The sequence below is a fragment of the Embiotoca jacksoni genome, unplaced genomic scaffold, assembly GCF_022577435.1.
Source record: "Embiotoca jacksoni isolate LCO1_2020_lvr unplaced genomic scaffold, fEmbJac1.0.p SCAF_35, whole genome shotgun sequence".
Taxonomy (NCBI): domain Eukaryota; kingdom Metazoa; phylum Chordata; class Actinopteri; family Embiotocidae; genus Embiotoca; species Embiotoca jacksoni.
Window position 1 is genome coordinate 1,025,474 of NW_027185387.1, and position 27,185 is coordinate 1,052,658.

Consider the following 27,185-nt stretch of genomic DNA (forward strand, 5'->3'; position numbering starts at 1 on the left):
TAAAAAAAAAAAACAAAAAAAACAAGGACCCTGACTGCTCCTTGTTTAAGAGCTCTTGTACTTTTGCCAAGTACTTCTCCTCTTTGTCCTACTTTGAGCTGCATGAGATCTCACCGGGGGCATCATCCATCTTCCGTGAGATTACTGGGACAATGCAAAATGAATTTAAGCTTTAAAAAGGCTGACTGAAGCCTCTTTACATACTTCATTGAGCAGGTCTGCTTACAATTAAAGATTTTTTTATTTTTTTTTTATTTTTCCTTCCTTCTCTGCCTGAGATGATGAATCCTGAACTCTGAGGAAGAGTAGTCATCTGTGAGGAGGAGGAGGAGGAGGAAGAGCAGACTGTGGGGCTGGCTGCCCGTCTTATTGGTGGTTTTGACAGCCACATCTTCTGATGTATTTCTACTGCTTCTCTGTCCTCTCTGCCTTTATATCAATACAGTCTGGCGTTCACGCTCACGTGAAATAAGGCCGATGCTCACGAGACCCGGCTGTCGTGTGTGTCTGTGCATGTTTTTTTTTTTTTTTTAGGTTGGCTAAAAAGGAAGATTTCCGCTGGACTGTAAGCTGGAGCTTGAATATCTTGTTAATAACTCTTTAGCCGTAGTTCATCGATTAGTGGAATTATTTGACCAGATGCACAAGCGCAGACTCTTTTAAAAAAAAAAAAATCCTATATCACACTGAGTTCTTGCAGCTCCATGCTGACATTCTCTTGCAATAATTTAATTTAAAAAAAGCTGACACTTTGAATTTTTTTTGTGTCTTAAAATCCCTTAAAGTGCCCTTTAATATCTGCTTTTGTTTGGAATATAGATATTGGCGCTGTCACTAGTCTCAAAAGAAGACATTCATTTTCTCAAGATTCAAAATGCTGCATATCACGGTCCATTTTGGAAATTGAATGCACTTTAAAGCTTAATTATAAGGGGAAAATATCCTTTTTCTTTTCTCGTATAAAAAGTCCAGTATTTACAACACATTTCATTTTATTTGGGTTGGACCACTTGTCCTGCTGGCTCGAAGCCTTTTTAAAAACCGATTTGACAAGTGAATAAATACAACAACAACAAACAAAAAAACAACAAACTCGAGCTCTTGTTTAAAACGACATAGCTGGAAAAGGCATTAACAGCCATTAATACAATTACGAGACGTGTTAACTGCGTCTTTGAGGAGGCAGTTTCTTCACATTATCGGCCGAACTTGAACCGTACAGTGCCGGAGAGTCTCTGTCGGGCTGCTGCAGGACCACGACGCCTCCTCCCGCTTCAATCACTTGCTTTATTTTTTTCTCTCTCTCTCTCTCCAAGCAGGCGCTTTTCCAAATGGATACGGCTTCTTATCACTCACGCGACAGTGGGGAGTGATCAATTAATTACACGAGCTCGTGTAATTAACGAGCACGAAGGAGACGCTCAGAACCCTTCCCCTCCCTCCCCCCTCCTCCCCCCCCAGCGAGGCAGTTAGTTTCGCCTCGATCAGGAATTAGACTGCACCAAAGGAAGAAGTAAAAAAAAAAAAAAAAAAAAACTAAAATTGAGGCAAAAAAAATAAAAAAATACAATCAACTCGAGCTTAAAGTCAACAGATAAACATCAGCTGAACATGTTGACGTTGTCTGTACGTCACTACGTGTGTGTAAATCTCTGCTACATCTTTGAATGAAACGTATGTGTGTGTGTGTGTGTGTGTGTGTGTGTGTGTGTGCGCGTGCGTGTGTGGGCGGGGAACCGTGTGTCAGTCCATGTGCTCAGAGCTCTCCGGAAAGAGGAGCAGAAATCAATTACAATTATTCTCTGTTGACAATGTAATTAAACTCAAGGCGGCGTCTAATACACCCGCTTCAGCCTCTTATCTGGAACGGACGGAGATTTACAAGCTCGGGCCGCGCGGCATGCATAGCAAGTGAAGGGGGCCCGAGAGAGAGTGTGTGTGGGGGGGGGGGGGTCACAGCAGGGGGGAGTCTGCCTCCAAACCTCCTCAAGTGTCGTGAAATTTAACACAGGTTCAAACCCGGAAATCAAATAGAAAAAGTAGCCTATACACCTGGCTGCATCATTTTAATGAGACTGAAACAAAAGTTTTTTTTTTTTTTAAAGCTTTGGCTCTATTCAAATCTTAATGGGTTAAAATATAGAAATATTTCAAAATATTGAAAAGATTTTTTTTTTTTTTTTTAGTAACGCAATTCTCCTTCCCTTGTAGCCAGTGAACAGTTTTAGGCCTATTGACGTAAAATTCACGTGTTTCAAAAATAATGACGTGTTTTAAATGTTACGCACTTCTCCATTCTTGTAGCCGATGAACAGTTATTAAAATTGACGTGACTATTTTAGCTCATGGGCTGTCGCCTAAATAGGCTACTGATTCGACTATTAATGTTATACACCCTTAGTTAGTAACGCACTGTTACTATTATTAGTATGATTATTTTTTTTCATTATTATTATAAGGCCTGTTATTAGGCTATTGTGATTTGGCTTGTATCCCTGTAATCAAACGTGTTTGGCAACGACGCACACGTCTAACTAAGCGTTTGTCATTTCAGTTGAGAGGGCCGGAGAGCATCTGGTTTTATTAAGGAAAATGATTTCCATGTTGCTGCAAAGTGTCAAGATGAAAAAGGTTAGTCTACACGAAGTCCATCTCCCTCCCCTGTTTGGGCCTGTGGTTAATGTAAAAACTCTCTGCGTGTTTTGGCTTCACTTCCTCCACATCTCACAGTGCGATGGTCTCCTATATATGAAGGCCTAATACAATTTAAGATGAACAAGTGATGCTTAATCGCCTCCTTAAGAGGTCGACTCTTGTCTTTTTTTATAGTTTTGAAAGAAATCAGCACACAGTGGACTTGCATATATGCATTATCCGTTCAAAAGGAGACTTGGAGATGCGCAATGCAGTGGTTTAGAATCTACAGTGTGCCCCCCCCCCCCACCTCTGCTGTCACTGCTTCCAGTGCAGGCTCCAGTGGTTGCCTCCGGTTCCTCCTGACGCACGTGATTAAAAAAAAAAAAAAAAAAAAAGCCTCCTTCTTGCGTAAGACTTTAACAAATGAGTAGGTTTATAGAGACCTCGCCCCCTCTTTTTTTTTTTTTTTTTTTTTTTTTTAACTTGATCAATGCGCCTATCGGTGACGCACGAAGGAACGTATAGAGCCTGGAGCGCGTTGTGCGTAAAACCTGCTAAGTGGAAAAAAAAAACTATTTATAGTTCAGACCATTTTTAGCACATACTTTTTAACAGTCTTTTTACTCATGCAACTTTTCACAATCAAAATGAGGTGAAGCCTAATTATATATGGTCATAATTTATAAAGAATTGCCTGAATAAACCTAAATAAACACTGGTTACTGTATCGTGTAGGCCTTAATGTTGAGGACGCAGAGAAACAAAGTGTTCCTACAAAAAAAAGAAAAAGAAAAAGAAAAAGACCCTTGTGTAGCTACTGTAGTTGTAACTGTACCAGAGAACCCCCAACTCAGCACAGTGCAAACATTATGTAGACCTGCATGCACTGTGCTGTGTTAGATCTCCTCCAGTAATAACCCAAACCTGGAAATCTTTATCCCAAACGAGCTGTTGTGAGATCATGTGGGACGCGTCCACGTACGTGTGTAAGCATCCTAACACGTCCCCGGAGACAAGTGTATTAATCAGCTCTGGAAGCTCTCCGTCCAACGCTTCACGCATGCGACGTGCGTAACCACAGAACACACACACACACCATCCACGCACGTCCACACGCGCCGCGCCCCGTCGTTCTTGGCTCCGGTTGTCCCCTTTAAAAATCCGAATCCAAGGCCAATGATTTATCAAACTCCTATTATCAAGAAAATGTCACGCGAAGGGCACCTTGCGCTGCACTGACGCAAACTCCGGTCTTTCCCACGGAGCTATAGAAAAGCTTTGCACTTTTGCGCGGCGACAACCAGTTCGCTTCCAGTCCTCTCCTCGTCTTTTTACAGCTGTTTCCAGCCTGCCAGCAGAGCTCTGCAAAAAAAATACAATGGTAAGTGCCCGAAAACACTTTCTTTACTTTTTTCCACAGCGGTTGCATCTGTTTTCTGAACGTTTTCTCTTCTATTTTCATGTTAATTTGACACTTTTCTTTTTTTTTTTTTTTAACGCAGTTTGGCACATTGAGGCGCTTTGCACTGTCCGTGGTGCTGAAATGCAGCTGTGGCTTCACGTCCACAAAAAACTTTCTTCACTATTTATTCTGTCATTATACTCACCATGTGTGTGTGTGTGTGTGTGTTTTTTTTAAGGTAATATGGCTTTCTTTTATTTTAAGGTTTAACTGCGGGAAAGGTTTCATTTTAGTTTCTCAGACCTCATTTCTTCTGTCTTATTTAATCGTTTTCTACCGTTTTAAACAGAAGCCAGGTGTTTATTTCTCCCCTACTAATTAATAACACAGCTAAGCATTAATCAATCAATTTAAAAAAAAAAAAAAAAAAAAAGTAAGAATCTGGAGGCTTTTCCGGTTGCTTAACCGGCCCCCCCACCCCTCACCCCCCACCCCTTCGAAGTTAAATTTCAGGGAGTCATTTGTAATTCCGCCGCCCCGGGTCCGCTCGCTGCTGTAACGCCGGTGATCTCGCACGCCTGCGGGGGGGGGGGGGGGGGGGGGGAGGAGAGCCGAGCCACCGAGAGACCCGCAGCAGCTTGTCTATTGCCCATAAAAAAAAAAAAAAAATCAGTGGATGTGTGTGGCTGAATGACATGAGGTGGGGGGGGGGGGGGGGGGGCGGGGGGGAGGGAGGGAAATGGGGCGTAAAATTAAAGAATCTTGCAGAAAGCGGAGAACTGGAGAAGCAAAGCAACCCCCCCTCCCTCAAAACACACACAAATACTCTCTCCACGCACGCACGCACACGCACGCACACACACACGCACACACACGCGCCAACATACCCGGTATAGACAGTCAGATGAAAGTGTATAGCGGCCAAAGACAGAACATACTGCAGAAAAACCTTGCAGAAAGAGACATTTTTTTTTTTGGAGTCCCGGAGCAGAGATGGGCTGCAGCAGACTCGCAGCCTCGCGGGTTTTGCCGCTCTTCCTCGTGTCGTCTCGCTGATCTGTCTCTCTCACACGCGCGCGCGCGCGCGCACACACACACACACACACACACACACACACACACACACACACACACTTTCTCTCTCTGTGTTCCAGGATTTCTCTGACCAGAGAGACATGGCCAAACAACCGGCCAGCGCTCTCGGCGGCTACATCCCGGCGCAGCAGCCCGACGGAGCTGCGGGACTTACAACAAACAAACCGGACAACGGTGCCGCTTGCCCGCCGCCGCCCTCCCCTCACCACCACCAGCACCACCAGCACCACCACCCGGCGCCCCAGCCGCCGCCTCCTTCCAACGAGGGCAAAACTTTTTATCCCGCGGAAAATAAACCTGGAGAGACGGACGCCAATAAGGCGTACGGGACGTTTAAAAGCGCGCCGCCGCCGCCGGTCCCGGGATCCGTGGCCGTCAACTCGGCCTTCAGGAAGGATTCCGTCGGTTCGGCCCGCGGGGGGGCCGCCCAGTACGGCGACCCTCTGCGGGCCACCGCGGAGCAGAACAACACCGCGGGCAACTGGGCGGCTATGAGCCAGACCACCATCATACTGGGAACAGATGGGAACACGTCTGTTCAGCCCGGGACCGTGGCGGGGGTAAGTCGGCTAAATGAACCGTTTCCCTTAACGGAGAGTTGCTGGTCTGCTGGTGTGGATGTTCGCTGATTGGATTAACCTGCTGCCTCCGATGCAAACCCCCCACCCCCCGAGAAAGCCTTACAAAGCTTTACTAAATCAGTGCTGCTGATTCAGAGTGTTTGGAGCTGTCGTGTGTGTGTGTTTTTGTTGTTGTTGTTGTTGTTGTTTTTTCCAGGCAGAGCTTTGTGGTTTTGTCTCTGCGCGGATTGCCTTAAAGGGAGATTTGTAGGCTGACAACTTTCGAGCTGAATCAGTTGATGCGTGTGGTTTAACAATCTAAACTAGTATTATCAGGCCATAACATAGAGACTTATTGTTGTACAGGAAAAAAAAAAACCAAAAAAAAAACCCCCCCAGTATCCTCAGTTGATAAGAGGTTTCGTATTTTCTTCCTTGGGCTTTGGCTGCATTGAAAGGTTTCCACATCGGTTGCAGAATTTAACGTGGCTGTAAATTGGACGTCGGACCCCACGTGGGTAAAAAGCTGCTCTTCAACCCTTTTAAAGGTCTGAATTGTGACATCCAGTTTGGTTTGCACGGTTCTATTTGCTGTCTCTGCATCCTGTGCTGTCTCCATCCCTCTGCAGCACGTCTCGTCAAAACTTTCAAAACCGCTTATGTCAGCTAAATATCCAGGAAACAAAACGGATGCAGCCGCTTATTTGTGAATCCGTGTGATTAATCTTTCGATCAGCTGTGCTTCTTGAACTATTATTATTATTATTATTATTATTATTATTTTTACCTCCTTTAGATAGAAATATTTCGGGGGATTATTTTTTTGGGGGGGGGGGGCGGGGGGGAGGGGGGAGGGGGATTTGATTGCTGCTTGTTTCTATGAAAGAGAATTGAATCGTACTCTCGCGGTATTTACCGTGTCGTACGTGGTATGGCCCAGAAGCCCAGGTGCTACCGGCTGATAGGCGGCACTGTATTACAGCAGACTGCGGATTGTCTCCAATCCCCGCGAGGGCACCCCCATCCCTCACACACACACACACACACACACACACACCTTCTCTTACTCTCTCTCTCTCTCTCTCACACACACACACACACACACACACACACACACACACACCTTCTCTTACTCTCTCTCTCACACACACACACACACACACACACACACACACACCTTCTCTTACTCTCTCTCTCACACACACACACACACACACACACACACACATTCCTTTGCATTGTGTTTATGAATGTGAATATTCAAGCCTGATTGCTCAGTGAGATCCTGCTGTGTAATTCTAATTTTGTTTCTTCTATTAGTGGGTCTTTTTTTTATTTTATTATATCGTTATATTTCTCATTTATGATGTCATTTCAAGCGGTTTTGTTGCTGTAAGAGCAGCTGAGGGTGACTTTTATGTGCAAGCTGGAAAGATGCTGCTGAATTCCAGTCAAACGTTTCTGTAATGTGAAGAAGATTCAAATGAAATACAGTAAAGCTGCAATGCACTCAAACCTGTCTTGTTTTCTGACAAGATTTCCTTTTTGTTTTTAAATAAAGAAAATATTTCAAGGTTTCTTTATGTCAGAATATATCTGACAAAGTTATTCCGCTCATGATAAAAAAAAAAAAAAATACCAGTTAGTGGGAAACCCCCCCCCCCCCCCCAAAAAAAAAAAAAAAAAAAAATGATTATGTGCCTTTCTAAAAAGCATTTGTCGGTCACTGAAGATGATTTTAAAATGATTTTTTTCTTTACTCTGGATAGTGAACGAATGTGTTTCCCACTCAGGCTGATGATGACGATGACGAGGAGGGAGATGAGAATAAGGCCAGAGGAAACTGGACCAATAAACTGGACTTCATCCTGTCCATGGTGGGCTATGCGGTGGGACTGGGAAACGTGTGGAGGTTTCCTTATCTCGCCTTCCAAAATGGTGGAGGTAAGAGTGAAGAGTCCCCGGGTCACTGCTTTTTAAATTCCTAACACAGAAACGAACGAAAAAAAAAATAAAAAAAAAATCAGTTGGAATCGAAACGAAGTCAGAATATTAATCACGTCTGTCAATTTTCTTATTATAGGCCATAAAACAGGCGAGAAATACTTTCATAAAAATGACTTTAAATCAGCTCAAAAATACGAGATTTGTTCAATGAGTAATAAAAAGAAAGCGACAAAAATAAATAAACGCGAAAGAAAAATACACAAAAATGCGTTTATATCATTGAGAAAGCTGTAAAAACTGACAGTTGTCATAATTATTAGCCTACTATCGATATTAATTAATAATGTATTCAGCTATTCAAGAAGCTATGAAGAGATATAGATTATTTAGGCTAACTGTATCTTATTTTGTCATTTAATTTGTACATTTTTTTTTTTGGTGTTAGTTTCCGGGTTTCCTGCCCTCCTTAAACTGCGCTCTTCCCCGCAGGAGCTTTTCTCATCCCCTACCTGACGATGTTGGGCATCGCCGGGATCCCAATCTTTCTGATGGAGGTTTCCCTGGGCCAGTTCGCCAGCCAGGGGCCCGTGTCAGTGTGGAAATGCATCCCAGCTCTGCAAGGTAAAACTGGTGTGATAACTGACCCACTAAAAAAAAAAAAAAAAAAAAAAAAAACACAAAAAAAAAAAACCCACCAAAAATAATAATTCAAAAATATAACTCATTTCTTATCATTACGAGCTCTCCACTTTCCCTTAAGAGTAATTTATATATTTCGTCTCATTTATTTATTTTAGGTTGCGGGATTGCCATGTTGATAATATCTGTCTTGATAGCCATATACTATAATATTATTATGTGCTGGACACTGTACTACCTGTTCGCTTCGTTGAAGGGCTCACTGCCATGGGCTAACTGTAGGAATGAGTGGAACACGGTGGAATGTAAGGACAAAGACATGCTGCTGTTAGGTAAGACACACACACATACACACACACACACACCTTCAGACACACACACTAACTCCCACACACACACACACACACACACACACACACTAAAAGCACCTCTCTCTCCCTCTCCACAATGCGCAATGCGTCATGACTCCCTTCAGCTGGAGGTGTCCTGCAGTATAATGAATCCTGACCTGTGATCTCTGCGGTGTTTCCACTCTGGAAAACACTTTAAAACAGGAGCCACCTCATTTATCTGGTTGATCCAATTTTCTAACGAAGCAGGCCGGGGATCATGAGAGGAGGCCTCCTCCTCCTCCCCTTCCTCCCCCCCTTCCCTTAGTGTGACAGGTCACCCTCAAAAACACGCGTTTTTAATATATTTTCGATTATTTTACGTGTGTGTGTGTGTGTGATACAATCAAGACCACGGCTGTGTTTTTTTTCCTCATTTGAATCCGCAGTACAGAGCTGAAACAGTCTGCAGCGGCGTGTTTTCAAAAGAAAATTCGCGAGAAAATGTGAAATCAGGGACACGGAGGCGCCCGACGTCGATTTGCGTCGAATGAAAGTCGAACTTTGGTCTATTTTGCGTGATATTTGCCGGCAGCCATTCTGTGAATTCAGCACAAAAACTGCTTGCTTGACAAATTTACTGTACAAGACTTGAGCTGCTGCAGTGCTGCAGTGAGCCCGACACTGACCCCTGCTGGCCGCAGCACGAACCGCAGGCCCGTTCAGCACTGTCGTCTCTCTCTCTCTCTCTCTCTCTCTCTCTCTCTCTCTCTCTCTCTCTGTCTGATTGATTAGATACAATTATTAATAAAAGGGTGGGAACTAGGTGAATTATGCAATCTCTAATAATCTCTAATTTATTTAATAGCCTCTTTTGACCATGTTCTGGGACGTACTAGATTTGAAAAGCGGTTCATAAGCCCTGCAAAAAAAACAAAATGTTATGCGCCTCCTATAATCTAACAAAGTTGCGTCAGAAAGATTTTTTATTCACCTTATAATGCAACGTGATTTAAAAATAAAAATGTCAAGGCCATATTTTGAGGCTATACCGTCATTGAGGATGAAGAGGAAGATTGTGTTAGTCGTAGAGGAATCTCTCTTTCTCAGTCGCTCAGTGAGTGTGTTTCTGTTTCTGTTAAATAAAAGAAAATACATAGAAACTTATTTTTGTCTTGAACAAACATTTGCAAGTGCAAAGCAGCATTAACATGTTCTGAAATCTTACATCTGTTCAAAGTAGTTTTAAAAGAACCGAATCATATATAAATGTTAAAAAAAACAAAAACATTTTCTTTGCACGATAAAGCAAAACAGGTTTTTATTATCTTTCCCTTAAAACGTGTCTTAAATGGGGCACAGAATCATTCATGTCATTAATATCCAGCTGATATTATTTATTCATTCATTTTCATGGGAAATGAATTAAAACCTATTTTTAAACCTGATTTTATGCCCCTATACAAACTCAAACATTTTGCTGTTACTGTATGACACAAACCAACAAGCCTTTTTTCCTTTTTTTTTTTTTAAAGAAAAATCACACCCATAGTACATTTTCCAGTTGAGGAAATGAATAGAAAATTCAAATAGCCTTTATGGTTGTTGTTCCAGAATCCCATCTAAAAAAAAAAAAAAAAAAAAAAGAAAGGCTGCGGTTAAAATCTGGTGTTAGTTTGGAAGTCAGCAGAAGTTTTTCCCCATTTCTATAACTTAACTAAAGTTCTTGATACGAACTCAAATCTGCAGCCTGCTGTCAGACCTCCTCTCTGTAAACCAACCGGCTCCATCTGCTCGCTCCCGCTTTAAACGTTCAGGGTGAGAACCTGAGCGGACAGTAAAACCTCTGTCCTGCAGCAGCAGCAGCAGCAGCAGCAGCAGCAGCTCTGCCAGGTCTCTCCCGGCTGACGTGTGTCGGTTTCTGATTGGAACAGACACGTGCGTCCTGCGGGACAGAAACATCACGTCCATCAAGAACTCCACTTTCTGTCTGTCCGCCAACGCCGTGGGGAACCTGACCAAGCTGCTGAACATGACCGCGGACGCCAACAAGACCTACGTCAGCCCCAGCGAGGAGTACTTCAAGTGAGACGATCCGACCGGTTAAAACACTTTCAAATCAAACTTCCCATTTAATAGACACAAAAATCCGATCGACGGTTTGGTTCACGGATCATTTTCACTGTTTCTTTTTATATATATATATATATTCAGAAGAAGAAGAAGAAGAAGAAGAAGGAAAAAAAAATCAGTTTCTCTTCTCCTGAAGTTTTTTTTTTTTTTTTTTTTTTTTACTTTCTAGGACCTTTAAGACAGCATCATTTGTCAGTAGCAAAATAATTATGGACACTCGGTCTAGCAAGATCATATTTATAATTTTCAACTTCCGTGTTGAATTTACTTACTTTTACTTTTCGATAGAGAATCACAGAACCATGTTTCTAAATTTTGTTCTAAAGAACCACTAAGAATCCCCCAAAAATCACCCAAACCAGGGTTTTATATGTCTGAAAATTAATTAGAAAAATAAAGCACAACAGACAATAAATGTATGAAGCAGAATCTCCAGTGAAAAGTAAAAAGTACTGCAGCCAATACTACAAAATACAAGATGTTTGTATCTTTTTCAGTCACTTTTTTTTTTTTAGCAGTAGCATTATTTTGAAACGCAATAAGTCTTCACATAGATACAGAAAAGTGAGACCTCATCATATTATTTACACATTTTTTGAATGAAGTTGATTGATGTTGGAAACAGGTTGAAATAATCCCGCAGTCACAATTCAATTCAACTCCATTCCACTTTATTCATAGTAACACAGGTTATATCAGGGCACTTAACACGTTAAAGTCATTACAACAGAAGATTACAGCATCGTACAAGAAACCCAACAATTCAACTATTTCCACGTAAACTAGAAGGAAAAAAACAAAACAAACAACCTCGGAGAGAGAAAAACCTCCAACAGAGGGAAAGGAAAAAAACTCCCTTTTAACAGGAAGAAACCTCCCACAGAACCAGACTCGCATCAGACATATGAATTTCAAGTGTACAGATTTGTATTTGAAATGCATTGCATCGTGCTTTAGTTTGTTTGTTTTCAGGCTGAGATTTACTGTTCGAATCACACCTGCAGGTACAATGTGTTGCACATTTCTAAAGGGATTGAGTTTCCGGGAGACATCCGCTGGCCTCTGGCGGGCTGTCTCTTCCTGGCCTGGATCATCGTCTACGCCTCTCTAGCCAAAGGAATCAAGTCTTCAGGAAAGGTAACAGAAACAGAAACTTTATCCTCTGGTCCTCCTCCTGCTGCTGCATCTTTCACCTGCGCCTCTTTCACACGGTTCCACTCGTTGACAAAAGCGCCACCTAGTGAGGAAATAATGTGACGCACAAGAAGTGACGCCTTCCGGTCTCATATGCAAGGGAAACTTTCAGGTTTCCGAACAATACAAAAAAAAAAATACAAAAAAAAAATAGGAAAATTCCCCAAATTCAAAATCCCCAAGATACTAGTGAAGCTTCAACCGAATATTTTCTTTTTCTTTTTGAATATTTAATCTCTCTGGGAAAAAACTGAAATCTCTCATCGTAGTTCTCTGAACGTCAGAAGATTGTGATGTTTTTTTTTTTGTGCCTTTTAATGTAAAGTTATTTGTATGTTTTTCTCACTTAAAATACTTGGAACTTATATTTCACCTTCACTGAGGGGAATTAAAAAAAACGGTTTTTTTTTTAACTATAACATCGTCTCCAACTTTTAAAATGAGCAAAGTTGATTAGAGATTTGAAAGGCGTCACTTTTGACCTCTTTTTTTAAAAAAAACATTTTCAGAAGGATTCTCAGTATCTAAATACGGACACACGCACGGCCCGAAACAAGTATTTTATTCTCTTGCTGCAGAGGAGACGACTTAAACAAGAGAGATGTGATTACTCACAGCTGAAAAACACGGATCTGAGATTCACTTTATGCAGTGACCATCTTTCATCACGCAAATTGGAGAGTTTGTCCTAATTAGAGAAAAGTCAACGCGCAGAAAGAAGCATTTTACAGAAACTGAGTGTAAAAAAAAAAAGAGACAATGGAGAGAGAGAATTCTTGTGCTGTGCTGCCCTCTACTGGACGCAGAGATGACATGCAGCACAGACAAGACTGTGGATTGGAGTCTGAGTTCTTAGTGACTACAGTACGTCTGGAAGACATGGTTGTTGTTGGAGGAATACTTTAAATTTAGAAATTTATTGAGTTAAAAAAAACACGATAATTAATATATGTGATATTGTGTTGTAGTGTTTTTGAGCACAGAAACAGGAAGATGAAGACGTAACACTGTAAAGATTGTTTTAAAGATGATTTTTAATTTTTTTAAATCTACCAAATGAAAACATACCAAAAAAAACTTCATTTAATACTTCATTTCGGGGTCTCCAAACTTTTTTCTCCTCCGAGAGCTACTTTGACAACATAATAATGTTACACTGCAACATTTATTCACATAGCTGAGCTCCACCAAACCAGTTAAATGAGCTTCTTTTACGTGAACGATAACAAATCGATACTCAACACACATATTTCACCAGTACAGCTGCTGGTAGGAGACTCCTGATTTCGCACCGTCCGATTTCCAGCGTTTTATTAAGACGTACTTTGTTTTTTGTTCCTGTTAGCTTTCGTGTCTTTTGTGTCGCCCTCTCTCAACTCTGCCTGATCTCGTCATGTGTCCTTTTCAGGTGGTTTATTTCACCGCCACGTTTCCCTACGTGGTGCTGGTCATCCTCCTGATCAGAGGAGTGACCCTCCCGGGTGCCGGAGACGGCATCCTTTACTTCATCACACCGAAATGGGAGAAACTCAATGATGCAAAGGTACCAGACGCTTCTCCATCTAACTCCATGAACATTAATGTACAAACAGCGATACAAAAAAAAAAAAAATGTAAAAGAAAGTTTGCGCCTCTAGGTTTTCCTCACTCTTCCTCGTTCCTTCAGGTGTGGAAAGACGCAGCCACGCAGATCTTCTTCTCCCTGTCGGCTGCTTGGGGAGGCCTCATCACGCTCTCCTCATACAATAAGTTCCACAATAACTGCTACAGGTAAACACTCAAAAGGTAAACCATGCTTCTGGCAGACAAATTCAAACTGTTACCACAGATGCATGATATGCTGTATCTGTATGTCTGGTGGAAATGACAATAATAAATGTCGCTCTTTGCAGCCGGCAGTTCAGTGTTTCTTTCATTTTGACTCACTTCATCTTTTTTAATCCACTAAAATAAAAAATATTTGATTTATTAGATTCTCAAAAACTTATGAAGACAGAACACTCAAATAGAGCATTTTTTTTTTTTTTTTTTTTTTTTTTTTTTCATTTAATGCAAACACATTGGTTAGATATTGGGAAGAGCTTGAACTCTGTTCAGTTGTTTTGCCACAAAAAACTTTTATATAAAAATGATTGAATGAAAACTTATTTGCTGTTAACATAGTTGAAATCTTAAAAAAACTGATCTTGTAATGTGACTTTGCAGTTTTTGCTGACTTTGAAAGAATCGTGTTGATTCATCTTCATTTGTGAGGTTGTTGGACTACTTTTTAATTTCCTGATTTTTTTTTTACATTTCTTATACTATAAACAACAGAATCGTTTTACAAAATAAAGTGCACCGCCTTGTGGACATCCTCTGTAAACGCAGCCTTTAAAAACCACTGTATTTTCAGACAGTTTTTATTCCTGCCACCAGAGGACACTGTTGGATCTCTTATCTGTGTGTATATGTTACAAAACGGCAAATATCCCGCGTCAAATAAACATGTATTACGTGTTTAACGTCTTCAACGTCGCAGCATTAATGTTGACTTTTTTAGCCTCTCTCTTCTGTCTTTCTTCTCTTTCCCTGCAGGGACACTATCATAGTGACGTGTACGAACAGCGCCACCAGTGTATTTGCCGGGTTTGTCATCTTCTCAGTCATTGGTTTCATGGCTCACGAGTTGAAGGTGCCGATAGAGAAGGTGGCAGATGAAGGTAAGATACCCAACCAGCAGGTGGCAGCAGCAGCAGCAGCAGCAGCAGCAGCAGGCCAGCGCTGCTCACTGAAACACACCTGAACTAGTTTCTACCTGCTGTGGAGATGGAGTCTATGCATGCATATTTATTTATGTACATATAAACATACGTTTATCTGTGTGTGTGTGTGTGTGTGTGTGTGTGTGTGTGTGTCAGGTCCAGGCATAGCGTTCGTGGTGTATCCAGAGGCTCTGACCAGACTTCCCCTGTCTCCTTTCTGGGCGATCATCTTCTTCCTCATGCTCCTGACTCTTGGCCTGGATACTATGGTAACTGCTGCTCCTGCAGTGTGTTCATATCGCTGTATTTCTATATTTCTACGGCTCTTATGCCCTCACGATGACACATACTTGAAGACTGGAAGCAGAGGAAAACTGCTTGCCTGGCTGTGAGGTCGAGAAAATTGAGGGATTTTAATTCACATATTTTCATTTCATTTCATTTCATTTTTATTTATTCTGCTCATGGTGATGCACAAATTTCTCGAGAAAATATGAACTTTTCGAAGTGATTTACAATCAAAACAACAAATCTTATTTATACATATCATACTTACAACATTAACAAGAGACAAAATACAGATACGGTATTTCAGTAGTTGTGGATGTTTTATTGCACCGACGAAAAGCTGCTTTCAGTTTTTGTTCTAAGCTTGACTGAACTGCGAGACCTCCTTCTGCAGATGCAGAGATGAAAGCGAGCCCAACCTTCTCGTCTGAAAACTAGCCTGTTCCTAAAAAGCAGCCTCCTGTAAAGCGAGGTTGATAAAAGCACATCATAATCCCAAAACAGTGAGCTAAAAGAGGCCGAAAAGCCTCAGTGGAACCGCAGAGTCGATGGGTAGCGTTGCGTTTAAGGGTTAAGGTCGGTCTTAGAGAATAAATACAGACAGTGAAATCAGACAAATGAGTGTTCAGACTCGACAGTCTGAGAGCTAAAAGTTTGCAGCGTGAACGGTCTTTCTGTCGGAAACACGAGTCTCTTGACTTTTGTTTGCTCCTAAGTAAACACTCAACTTTGGTGGCGCCATCAAGCAGTGTATAAGCACCGCACACGTTGACCCAATTAACATAATTACCCATGCACGCCTCACGCTGCGACTGATTTCATCTGAAGTGCCGCGGCTCTCCAGGTACGCCGAGCCGAGGGGGTTCGTGTGATTGGAGTGAGTGAAATTAAGTTGACCTTAAAGTTCTGGAACAACAACGCTGAAGTAAATCTAACAATTCAATTATGTTGCGTTGACGTGTGCTGGTTCCAGCATCCAAGTCTCAAACGAGAGTATTTAAAGACATTTATTTGAACTATTTAGGGTTCTCTTTTTTTTTTTTTTTTTTTAAACTATTTTCTGACATTTTATTGAATAAATACACTCAAAAACTGCAGAAATAAATCATTAGTGAAAAAAAATAAAAAAAAATATATATAAAAAAACTTCAGCCACTTGTACAGAGCCTTGAATGTGCCACGAGAATATTTATAGGCTTTTAACAATGTTTAATTGTGATACAGAAATAAATCTTAGAAAAAAACTGTTATAAACTGAGAGGTTACATTTTCATTAAGACTGAAGGGGATTTTTTTTTTATGTTTCAGTCATTAAATTTACCAATTAGTAATTCTATTTCTTGATTCTGTAGATTACTATTTAATCACAGCATTTTCAAAAGGAATCACAAATAAATTGGCTTATAAATTTTACTCTTTAAGTTATAAGTTTATGTGTCCTCGGTTATTTTCTCTGCGAACAGAGTTTATAGTTTATACTTGGAAAAGTTAAAATTGGTCAATTTATTAATCTATTATATTTAAACAATAGTCCGGTGGTGAACTCCAAAACCGTTTTAAATTCAACTGCAAGACCAAAGTGAAAAAAATATGTATAATAAGAGAAATATATTGACTTTTTTTTTTTTTTTTTTAACCTATGAAGTCAATATTTTCGATTAACAATGGGTCAAATGATTATGTGGAATATGAAAGACTTCTTCAGCAACAAACCCACCGATAATTACGTCCTTTTAGTTCGACTGATCAGAATCGTTGTGTCTTTCAGGATATTGTTTTGATTTCTCGCTCTCATCAGCTTTTTTTTTTTTTTAAGCCTCATGCTGGTTGTATTCAGCAAATAATCTCTGATAAACCCACTTATGCCACCTCGATCTGTAACTAAAGAGCAAATGGAGCTGGTGGAGACCAAATTGGAGTGAATAAGAGAGCAACTGTTGAACTTCTATTCATCAGGTTGCCATAAACGCGACTCAAAACGAGCGTTAATGTTGCCGATGTGTCCCGCTGGATGCATAAATAAGCAATCTTTTTGCCGCGTCATTTCCCGTCGTAACTTTAAAGCACGTCGGTGTTGTGTTTTCAGCTCAGTTCGCTGCCCAAACTTCGAACAGCCCGAAAACTTTGAAGAGGCAGCTCCGACTGACTTCTTGTCATTACGCAACGTTAGTCACCGCTCTGGTTCACCCCCCTGATGTAACTCCAGTGAACAAATACTTTTAGTCTCTGGGATAAGTATAAAAGCCCGGAGCGCCCCGAAGGTACAATCTTGGGCAAACGATTCCAGGAAAAAACAAACAAACCACCACCACCACCACCACCATCATCACCACCATCACCACCACCACCACCGACTCCTTCGAGTGCGTCGCGACGCCGCTGAGCTGAGCAGAGAGCGCAGCGGCGCATTAAGACACAAGTCAACGGTGACGGTAAATGGTGATGTTACTCTGCCTTGGCAGCCGCGGCTCCGTTGTCGGGGAGCGGCTCGGCGGTAATGGGCTCGGGATGTCGACGGGAAATTAGTTTTGGGAGCTCAGGAGGAAGGAGAGAGGAGCAGGGGAGGTGGCAGATCGCTTCCGTGCCGGTGCGTCTCCGCATTATTCTCCCGCGTCCGGCACACCGTCCTCTCTCAATTTGGCCTGTTTATACATTCGTCCCACCGCCGTCCCCGAGGGGGTCCGGAGGCTCCTTTTCAACCGTCGTTGTTCCGTTTTTCTGCCCTCCGGACGGGCTCGCTTCGTTGTGAACGGAATTCTTCGGACTTATTTGTTCTCGCGTCTCCTCCTTTCTCGCGATTACAATAATGTTCCTTATTTGTTTCGGAAATGAACGGAAATTTGTGGTAAAAATGTGTTTATGGGAGACAAATGCCTCTCAACACGGGGTGCAGAAGTTTTGACAGCAGCAGCTGCTCTGAGTCAAATGAGGTAATTTGCTGACTGGATGTTTTTTTTTTTTTTTGTAGTTGAAATGCTTTCTGCAACCAGACCTGATTGGTCAATAATTCTGTAGCGGGGACAATCAATCAGGGCGTGTTTTCTAGAGTTAGCCCGAAACATGTCGATATTTAACAGATTTTAAGGTCCGACTTCCTCTGATTGGATACTACGTCCCGCCCACCGTTAGCCGTGACCTGACTGCACTGACGGCCCGTCAATCAAAAAAGACAGCCCCCCCCCCCCCCCCCCCCCCCTCCCAAAACAACATGGCTTTTTAAAGCTTATTTTCTAGTTAATGGCGGGATTATTTTCAAATAGAAACAGAAAACCAATCCGGAAGAGTAAATTTAGCGAATGAAAAATTGTATTGATTGTGAGAATTTCACCAGAGAAGTTGAATGGGGGTTTATGGAAACCGGCTCTTTTTGGAGCCGACCCCCTGGTGGCAACTCGGCGGTATCGCGGCTCACGGCACTTCCGCGTCGGCCTCATTTTGCCGGGAGCCGGAAGCACGCGACCACTTTTATATAAAGTCCAATGGAGTAAAACATTAAAAAACACTGACTCATCCCTCTTTTATCCCCACTCCTGTCCCGTCCCCTTCACATTTTCCCCCTTTCTTCCTCCCCCACTCATCTCCCCCAGTTTGCCACCATCGAGACCATCGTCACCTCCGTGTCGGACGAGTTCCCCAAATACTTGAGGAAACACAAACCGGTCTTCACGCTGATCTGCTGCTTGTGCTTCTTCGTCCTGGGATTCCCCATGATCACGGAGGTACGACACCGACACACAGAAAAAAACAACAACAACAACCCACGCATCTTGCTGTACTGTTCGCGGCTGATGATGTTTTGTTTGTTTGTTACAGAATGGGATGTACATGCTGCAGCTGGTAGACACGTTTGCAGCCTCCTATTCTCTGGTCATCATCGCTATCTGCGAGCTGTTGGGAATTTCCTACCTCTACGGTGAGTCATCTCGCGACCTTTGACCTACAGGCCTCTCAAAGTCTGAAGATGGGTTTCATGACCGCGAGAGGCCGTAATGTTAGTTTACATATCCCTCGATATGAAAATAACGTGGAGATGAATGCGTGATAGTCTACCTCTCGGTTCATGGGCTGTATTGTGCTCAAACTTAACGTTTTGGCCGCATGTGGACATGATAGGAAAAAAAAAAATCTGTCATTTTTTTTTTTTTAATCCGAAAAAGAAACTCAAGCTTAATCATTCAATCAAGGCAGTTAATAACAAGAAATGCTGAAACAATTCACGGTAAAAACATCTTCGTATATATGTAACTAACGTACGAGTAAACCGAAATGTAAGCGTCAGGCCTCTGATTGGCCGTTGGCCGTGGCGACGCAGCAGGCCTACGAGCAGACACGCCGTCAGAGTCGACGGTAAAGGCTGCTGCTCGTCACGGCTCCATTTATACAGAAACACAACGGTTCACCAAAGACCTGCTGACAATTATTGGAGGCATTCAATCCCATCTGAACCAAAAACTTTACACTCCTTGGAAAAAAACACAAATACCAAAACAAACACTTAAGGATATATTTAGATTTGTAATCAAAAATACATTTTTAGTTCAATTTTGATACTTTTTAGCTTCCCAACAAAACCTTGACGCATGTATACAGTGATATGTGTACAAATAGCACTTTCCTACTGCTCTTTAAATGTAGAAAAAAAACAACCTGTATTTTATGACTGTACTTAACAGTAAATTGCATAATAATTTGGCCATTTAGATTTTCCTGATATACTAATGGAAATGTTGGCTGGATGGTGGCGCTAGTGCAAAGGTCAGAGAGTCATTATGACAATGAGGGATCCTCCTCTGGGTACCATTAATATCTGGAGCACATTTCCTGTAAATGCAGCTCTATTTTAGATATTGCAGTGAACCAGAATTTTGCTCAAAAGAAGGTTTTCTCCGAAGTGGCCCAAGATAACTCAGGAGATTGTCCAAATTATTAGGATTTTACAGGGATCAGGGATAATTGATGGTGCTGCAGGAAAAAAAAACGTGACAAAAAAAAATGATCAAATATCAGGTATCCTAATTAATTTTTTACACTGTTGCTGATGTCCCTGAACACTAGTACAGGAAAACATTTCTGTTTTGAAGATTTAGATATCTGAATGTCTTTAATGTGAGTTTACCGGACACTTTATACATGTTTTCCAATAGTCCTCCTGAAGACGTGTGAATTTTAAGTTTAAGTTTAAATGTAAGTACATTTATAGTAGGGACCATGTACAGAATACACTAATTTCAAAAAGAGAGGAGATGCTCTGTGCCAGATTTAGCTACCAGCTAATTTCCATCTGCAGTCCCCAGCAGTAGAGTTTAAGTGAGGGATTGAACGCTGTTGTTGCGTAGTTTATTGTAAAACCAAAAAAAAACCTGAATATCTTTCATTTGAATGTCATGTCATAACAACAATTTTGAATTCAAAACACACAAAACAGTCAAAAATACGTGTTTACTTTACACGCAAAAGTGAATGATCATCCAAAATATCCTTCCTGCTGGATGGTAATTCTCACTTGTTGTTTGAGCTGTGACCACTAGGGGTCTCTGTTGTAATGTACACCGTGAGCCTCTCTCTCTCTCTCTCTCTCTCACACACACACACACACACACACACACACACACACACACACACACACACACACAGACAGACAGAGAGGCAGGGAGCTCAGGTGTGCATCGGGAGGCTGTTACCAAGAAGCAAAGCGAACGTCTCTCCTCCAGTTTGTCGGAGCATCAGTACAGATGACATATTGAAATGATTGTGTGACTCGGCCTCTTCATGTCACTCACTGTTATCCGTCAATAAAGCCAGAAGAATAAAGCCATCTGCTCCCTCCCTATTTTTTTTTTTTTTCCTCCCAGGGATGAGATGAAACTGATACACTCTCACGCACACACGCACACGCACACGCACACGCACACGCACGCGCACGCACACACGCGCACACGCACACGCACACACACGCACGCACGCACGCACGCACACGCACACATACACACACATACATGTAAGGATGGATGGAATTTTCTGATCCCGTTGAGACACCTTATTGAACCCAGGCCGGTCTCTGCGTCTCCTCCTTCTGTCTCTCTGACTTTGTCCCATTTCTCTTCTTTTTATTTGATTCCTCTTCCTGTTTTTTTTTTTTTCTTTCCTTCGCAGGTCTGCAGAGGTTTTGTGAGGACATTGAAATGATGATTGGTTTCCAGCCAAACCGATTCTGGAGACTGTGCTGGGCCTTTGTGACTCCAACTATTCTGACGGTATGTTTGTCACACACACACACACACAAACAAACATGTACAGCTTGAAATGCTTCTATTTCCACTGCCTCCTTTCAAGTTCATTGATTTGCAATTGGAAAGGAACAGAGGAGAAATTGCTCCTGTTACGCTGAAATCGAAAATTATATTTTCCTTCCCGTTCCCGCCATGTCAACAATGCTCCGAGTTGCGCGGTTCTAAACAGGCGCTGCAAAAACACCGAGTGTGACGTCATTCCATTTAACCTCTAACATACACACATTTATCTCCGGAGAACACATTTTGTTGTTGTGGAGATTGGCGTTTTTCGTTTGTCGTGTGCCGTGCGACAGAAGTCGTACATGCGCAGAGGTTAGCGGCGTGTCAGAGCTGGACGCCGGCCAGCATTAATGTTAGTAATTGTAAATGGTAACCGCTGTACCTCCGACGCAGAGGTGACGGTGACAAATGGAGCAGCAGTTTGGCCGGCCGGTCGTCCCGCTGCTCTCCAGGGAGATCAGATTTTCCTCGGGGATCTCGTTGATGCACAACCTCTGGCTAATCTACGTCCGTCTGCCCTCTTTTTCTTTTGTTTTGCTTTCCCGTATTTTTCCACTTCTTTTTTTTTTCGCACTGACTGCACATGCAATGCAACACGAGGTCTAATTTTCACCGTCATCCATCCCCTTCTTTGTCGCAGAAACATCTTCAGTCCTGAGTTCAGTCCGGTTAATTGGGTAGAAATCGACTGCAGAGCCCTCATCATCGCAGAGTTTGTCAATATCGGGCGACAGCAGTCTAAAAATGAAAATATAGGTCATTACTTTATGATTCACACCAACGAGTTTTTGCATCTGAAAGATGTGCAAAATGCAATAAATCAATGATTTCTGAAATAATCAGTCCGCGATAGTTAACGGGAGGGTGATTTGTTTCCATGAAGGATTAAGGATTTTTCTGCCCTTATTTGTTGATCAGTTGGTCAGTTAGTATTTTACAGGACAGCCTGTAAATAATAAATAATATCTGTAATTAGCACCTGTAAACACCCACAACTGGTACCTAAATAGTTTTTAACATTTTTAACACGCACTAAAAGCCTGTTGTGACGATGTTGAAGTGTTCTAAATGTATTTTCAACAATAAAAGTCTGCCATGGTCGTTTACCGACATGACGTTGCACTCTGCTCACGTTGGGGAAGAATCTCTGTTGTTTACAGCTTGGTGAGTTTCGGCACACGACATACATCATAAGGTGGTCACTGCCGATTGGTTAAACGCTGCTCCTATAGTTTCAAAATTCACCTGAGAGCTACACCAATTAGGATGCAACGACTGGAAACGATCCTCAATGGATCGCGGCCCCGACCATTGACTGCATATAAAAGTGGACGTAGCTTCTGGGTCTTAAAGATCAGGCCGATGAGGAAGCGCCTTAAGCTGCAATACCACCGAGTGCCACCAGAGGTCGGCTCCATCGACTCCCATTCAACTTCTCTCCTGAAATAGAAATTAAGTTGGAAGAAAACTTGCAGACTTTTCCCCCAATCAGCCAGACCAGTCTGCAAATTCCAAAATGAAAAGCTTGGATGTCAACTGGAGGTCATCCTTCATCATTCTCCGCAAAACTCACAATATGGTGAGCAGAAACTCCCCAAATAGATGTGAATGTTTTCCTCCGCGTGTAAAAATAGCTGCAGCTCCAAAAATCCATCATAGATTTGCAAGTAAGCTGTTTTGGGGTGTTTTGTTTGCACATTTGCCTTGTAAGTCGAGGAGCCGCCTCACACGAGAGCTCCGCGCTCCAGCTCATTATTTAACTTTTTTTTTTTATTTTTATTTTTTTTTTACTCCATACACGAGACCTCCCCGTTTACTCCAAATTGCAGCGAGAGAAAAATGTGTGTTTCCCGGTGAGAGAAACACAACGCGGTTTGATTTAGTCGCGGTACCTGTGGAGCTGACCAGTAGATGGTGGCCGCCGAAGAAGAAGAAGAAGAAGAAGAACAAGCGAGTTGTGTAAAGACTCCGGGAAAAGGAGTCGCTGAAGGTGATAGATAAGACATTTCCTGGATTATGTGGTGTGTGCAGGGCATCCTGGGACTGAGTCTGTTCCAGTGGAAGGGGATGACGTATGAGGACTACACCTACCCCACCTGGTCCATGGTAATGGGCTGGCTCATGGTCATCTGCTCCGTAATCTGGATTCCCATCATGTTTATCATCAAGATGTACCTGGCCCCCGGCACCATAATCGAGGTAATAATTGAGATAAAGCTGCGCCGTGACATTGTCACGTTTATTTTGTTTTCCACACACACACACACACACACACACACACACACACACACACACACACACACACACACACACACACACGCAGACAGGCACGCACACACACACTGTCTGAGAAATCAATAGTCTCATCCTTCGCTCATTAGCAGGGAGAGTCAGGCTGCCGGCTGAGTATTAATTCAAACATTTTTCTGGGAGTCTGGCGGGCGTTCATTTTTAAATGCTTTGATTAATGGATGATGATGATGATTGTGGCTTTCTGCCCCCGACATCTTTATTCCCCCTCAGCATCCCTGACAGCAGCCTCAATCACACACTCTCCCTCCGACTCTACATCCTAATTCATCTGCTTTGCTCGGCTGTAATTGACACAATAATTATCAAAGCTTGTATTATTCGTACATCGGGGCACCGTCACATGTTGCACAACAACTTCAAACACCCCCGCATGTTTTGATGATGTCTTACAAGCCAAAGGGAAAGCCCGATAACCTGTCCTTTTAATTTGAGTTTTTTTGTTGTTACAAAGGAGTAACCAAAGCATCCACTCTTAACCAGCAGGGTGTAGTACAACCCGTTTCCAAAAAAGTCGGGAAGCTATGTAAATTCTAAATAAAAACAGTATGCAATGATTAGCAGCATGACATATACAAAAAAAGGAGACCCCGAACTGTTGATCAGCTGAAATCCTATATCAGGCAAGAATGGGACAAAATGTCACTTTCAAAACTCCGGCAACTGGTCCCCGCAATCCCCAAACGTTTACAGAGTGTTGTAAAAACAAGAAGTGATGCAAAACAGTGGTAAACATGCCCCTGTCCCAACTGTTTTTGAGACGTGTTGCTGGGATCAAATTATACATAAGCGTATATTTTTTAGACTGATAAGTGTATTTTTTCTGACACAAAACCAATATTTAGAAAACCTTTCCTCGTTTTAGTCACGGGTCTCCAACGTTCTTTCCGCGGAGAGCTACGTTAACTAAGCGACCGTAACATTTATTCACAAAGCTGAGCTCCACCAAACCAGCTGAATAAGCTTCTTTTATGTGAACAATAACAAATTGATCCTCAACACACACATACCCAACCAGTAGCTAACGTTTCGCTCGCGAGCTACTGGTTGGAGACCCCTGCTCTCGAATGAAGAATACGAAGAATCATCGAATTTACTGACCCCCGACAGAAAAGTTTCACGTCTCTTTTGTCTTTTAAAAATCTTTTTTTTTTGGATGACTTTTCACAGTACAGTATTTTAACATTTGTGGCTGGCTGTGCACACTGACCCTCGTCCCAGATACAAACCAAGTGCCGTAAGAATCATCGAAAACACGTTAAACAAAGAGGTCACCTGTTCCCCGACTGCATCCACGACTTCCCATGTATAAACTCTCCGCTCTGTGTTTCCTCCGCAGCGTCTGAAGCTGGTCTGCTCCCCTCAGCCCGACTGGGGTCCCTTCCTGATGAAGCACCGCGGAGAACGCTACAAGAACATGACCGACCCGCTGGGAACCAACTCGCTGGGCCTCAAGCTGCCCCCCAAGGACTTCCAGCTCGGCTCCTACCAGTAGCAGCCGCCGCCGGCTGCGCCACAACCAACCACTTCCAAACCTCTTTGCGGGAGGTACTGTGACGGAGGCGGGAGCATCTTCTCCTCCACCTCCTCCTCTTCCTCCTCCTCTTTCTCTCTCTCTCTCTCTCTCTCTCTCCCGCTTCGTACTTCCCCCTCTCTGCTTTCTGTCTTCCTTCCTCTATCACGGATGTGGAAACAGGCTCCACTTCCTCTTGCTCCTTTTCCCGTTTCCTCTCTTCCCTCGGGGAGGGGCGGCTGCCCCCGAGTGGAGTCTGCTCTTCCGCCGCTGCTTCGGTTAACGGGCTATCGCCGCCTCCCACACATGACCACTGATTACTCCAGAACCCTTCCCAGGGATCTTTATTCCAAGAGAAAAATTGTGTCACATGACACAGCTCAGACTGCACTTGCAATATTAAACTCGCCATAGCCGCTCCCTAATGGAGCTTTTGTGTGTGAAAGTGCGCGTATGTGTGTGTGTGTGTGTGTGTGTGTGTGTCTGTCATCATATTTATTTGTGTGTAGAATTAATAAATCATCTTGGTGCAGGAAAACAAAAAGAAAATTGAGCAGCAGGAGGAAAAAAAAAAAAAAAAAAAACGGTTCACCGAGCTCGGTTCAGGATCTGTGTTTGTTTCCATCTGTGTACAAAAAGTCCGTCGGCAATACAAATAATTTCAACTGCCTCGGGGACAGAAAAAAAACCAAAAAAAAACAACAACAAAAAACAACAACAAAAATACAACCCAGTATGCTCTGTTATCACATTTTGTTCCTTATCCGGCAGGATATATGTATATTCATACCAGCTACTGCTCGGCCGCTCTCGCTTTGTCAAAAATAGATTACAAGATCTGCAATTTGTGCCTCCTGACGTCCCGGTAGAGTAGCGAATGCATCCCGATAAACCACTTTCAGTAGATGTACACTTCGGCCTTGGACGACTCACGCAGTACGATAGAAGCTCGGGTCCTCTCTTTCCTCTCCGAACCTGAGGGACCACTTGTGATACCCCCCTTTTCTCTCTCTCTCTCTCTTTGTCTATTTGTTACGCTGTACTTCCAGCTGTATTATCTTAGAATGTGAAGTAGCACATAGTAATACCACTAGAATAGCCTATCCTTCCTTTAGCGGGCGATAAAGTGGCCATTTAACCTCATATAGTCCCTCTCTGTGCATATATTTTAGATGTGTATTTATCACTACGTGTTGTGAACTTGTCAAAACCATCTGTGAAAAACCTTCTTTGCAATGTACGCCACATCAGTAGAGTAACAATATATAATATATAAATATTGATATATATATATATATATATATATATATATAAACATATACAGTAATATATTTATAGCCTCCAGCAGAGCAGAGGACAGAGCCAGCAAGGCAGAGATTGAGTGTGTGTGTTTTTCTGAGCCCCATGTTTCTCTTACTAGCTGTGTAATATTTTGTACAAAGTGTACACTTCATATATATATATATATATATATATATATATATATATATATATATATATATATATATAAAAAAAGTAGACTATATCTTTAAGCGTGCGTGTTGTCGCGTCCTCACAACGTTAGGAGCAGCTGCTACGTGAGAAGACGAAGATTAGACTAGAAAAACGTCCTCCTCCTCCTCCTCTTCCTCCTCCTCCTCCTCCTCCTCCTTCTATCCTGGAAGTGTACTTTATCTCTCGATGTTTGTGGTAGAGCTCCAGAGACGTATGCCTCTCGCATCTTGTGTGTGTGTCCTCATGAAAAACAGGGTCTCAGGTATACTCGATTCCATCGCGCTACTCCGGTAGTCGTGGGAACACTAGCATTCAGTGCACAGAAACAACAACAACAACAACAACAACAACAACAGCAACAACACAGATAGCAGAGCTCACGCTAATGCCGAGTTATAACGGCAGCAGGTGCGGAAGTGTGCGTCCGAAATCGAAACGCGACTTCCTGACGAGCCCTCGGCGCAGCAACACTTTAGCTTTTCGCTCGCTTGAACGCACCTTGCGATGATTTTGAAGGATGCGCGAGTGACTTAACCCGCTTGAACCACTTTGCGCAGTGCAAAATGAAGTGTCATTGTGTTTATTACGTAGTTAAACAGAGAACGAA

General features: G+C 42.5%; 1 protein-coding gene across 1 annotated transcript; it reads left to right on the plus strand.

The window, feature by feature from the left end:
- Positions 1 to 3,897: 3,897 nt before the first annotated feature.
- Positions 3,898 to 26,543, plus strand: slc6a5 (solute carrier family 6 member 5). Its single transcript, XM_069165732.1, has 16 exons — positions 3,898 to 4,018; positions 5,194 to 5,694; positions 7,488 to 7,638; positions 8,131 to 8,262; positions 8,439 to 8,612; positions 10,544 to 10,694; positions 11,747 to 11,879; positions 13,345 to 13,479; positions 13,603 to 13,706; positions 14,514 to 14,638; positions 14,837 to 14,949; positions 18,556 to 18,687; positions 18,782 to 18,881; positions 21,122 to 21,222; positions 23,293 to 23,460; positions 24,911 to 26,543. Exons 1-16 carry the CDS (start codon positions 4,016 to 4,018, stop codon positions 25,064 to 25,066), a joined length of 2,379 nt encoding a protein of 792 aa, XP_069021833.1. The 5' UTR covers positions 3,898 to 4,015; the 3' UTR covers positions 25,067 to 26,543.
- Positions 26,544 to 27,185: the final 642 nt, after the last annotated feature.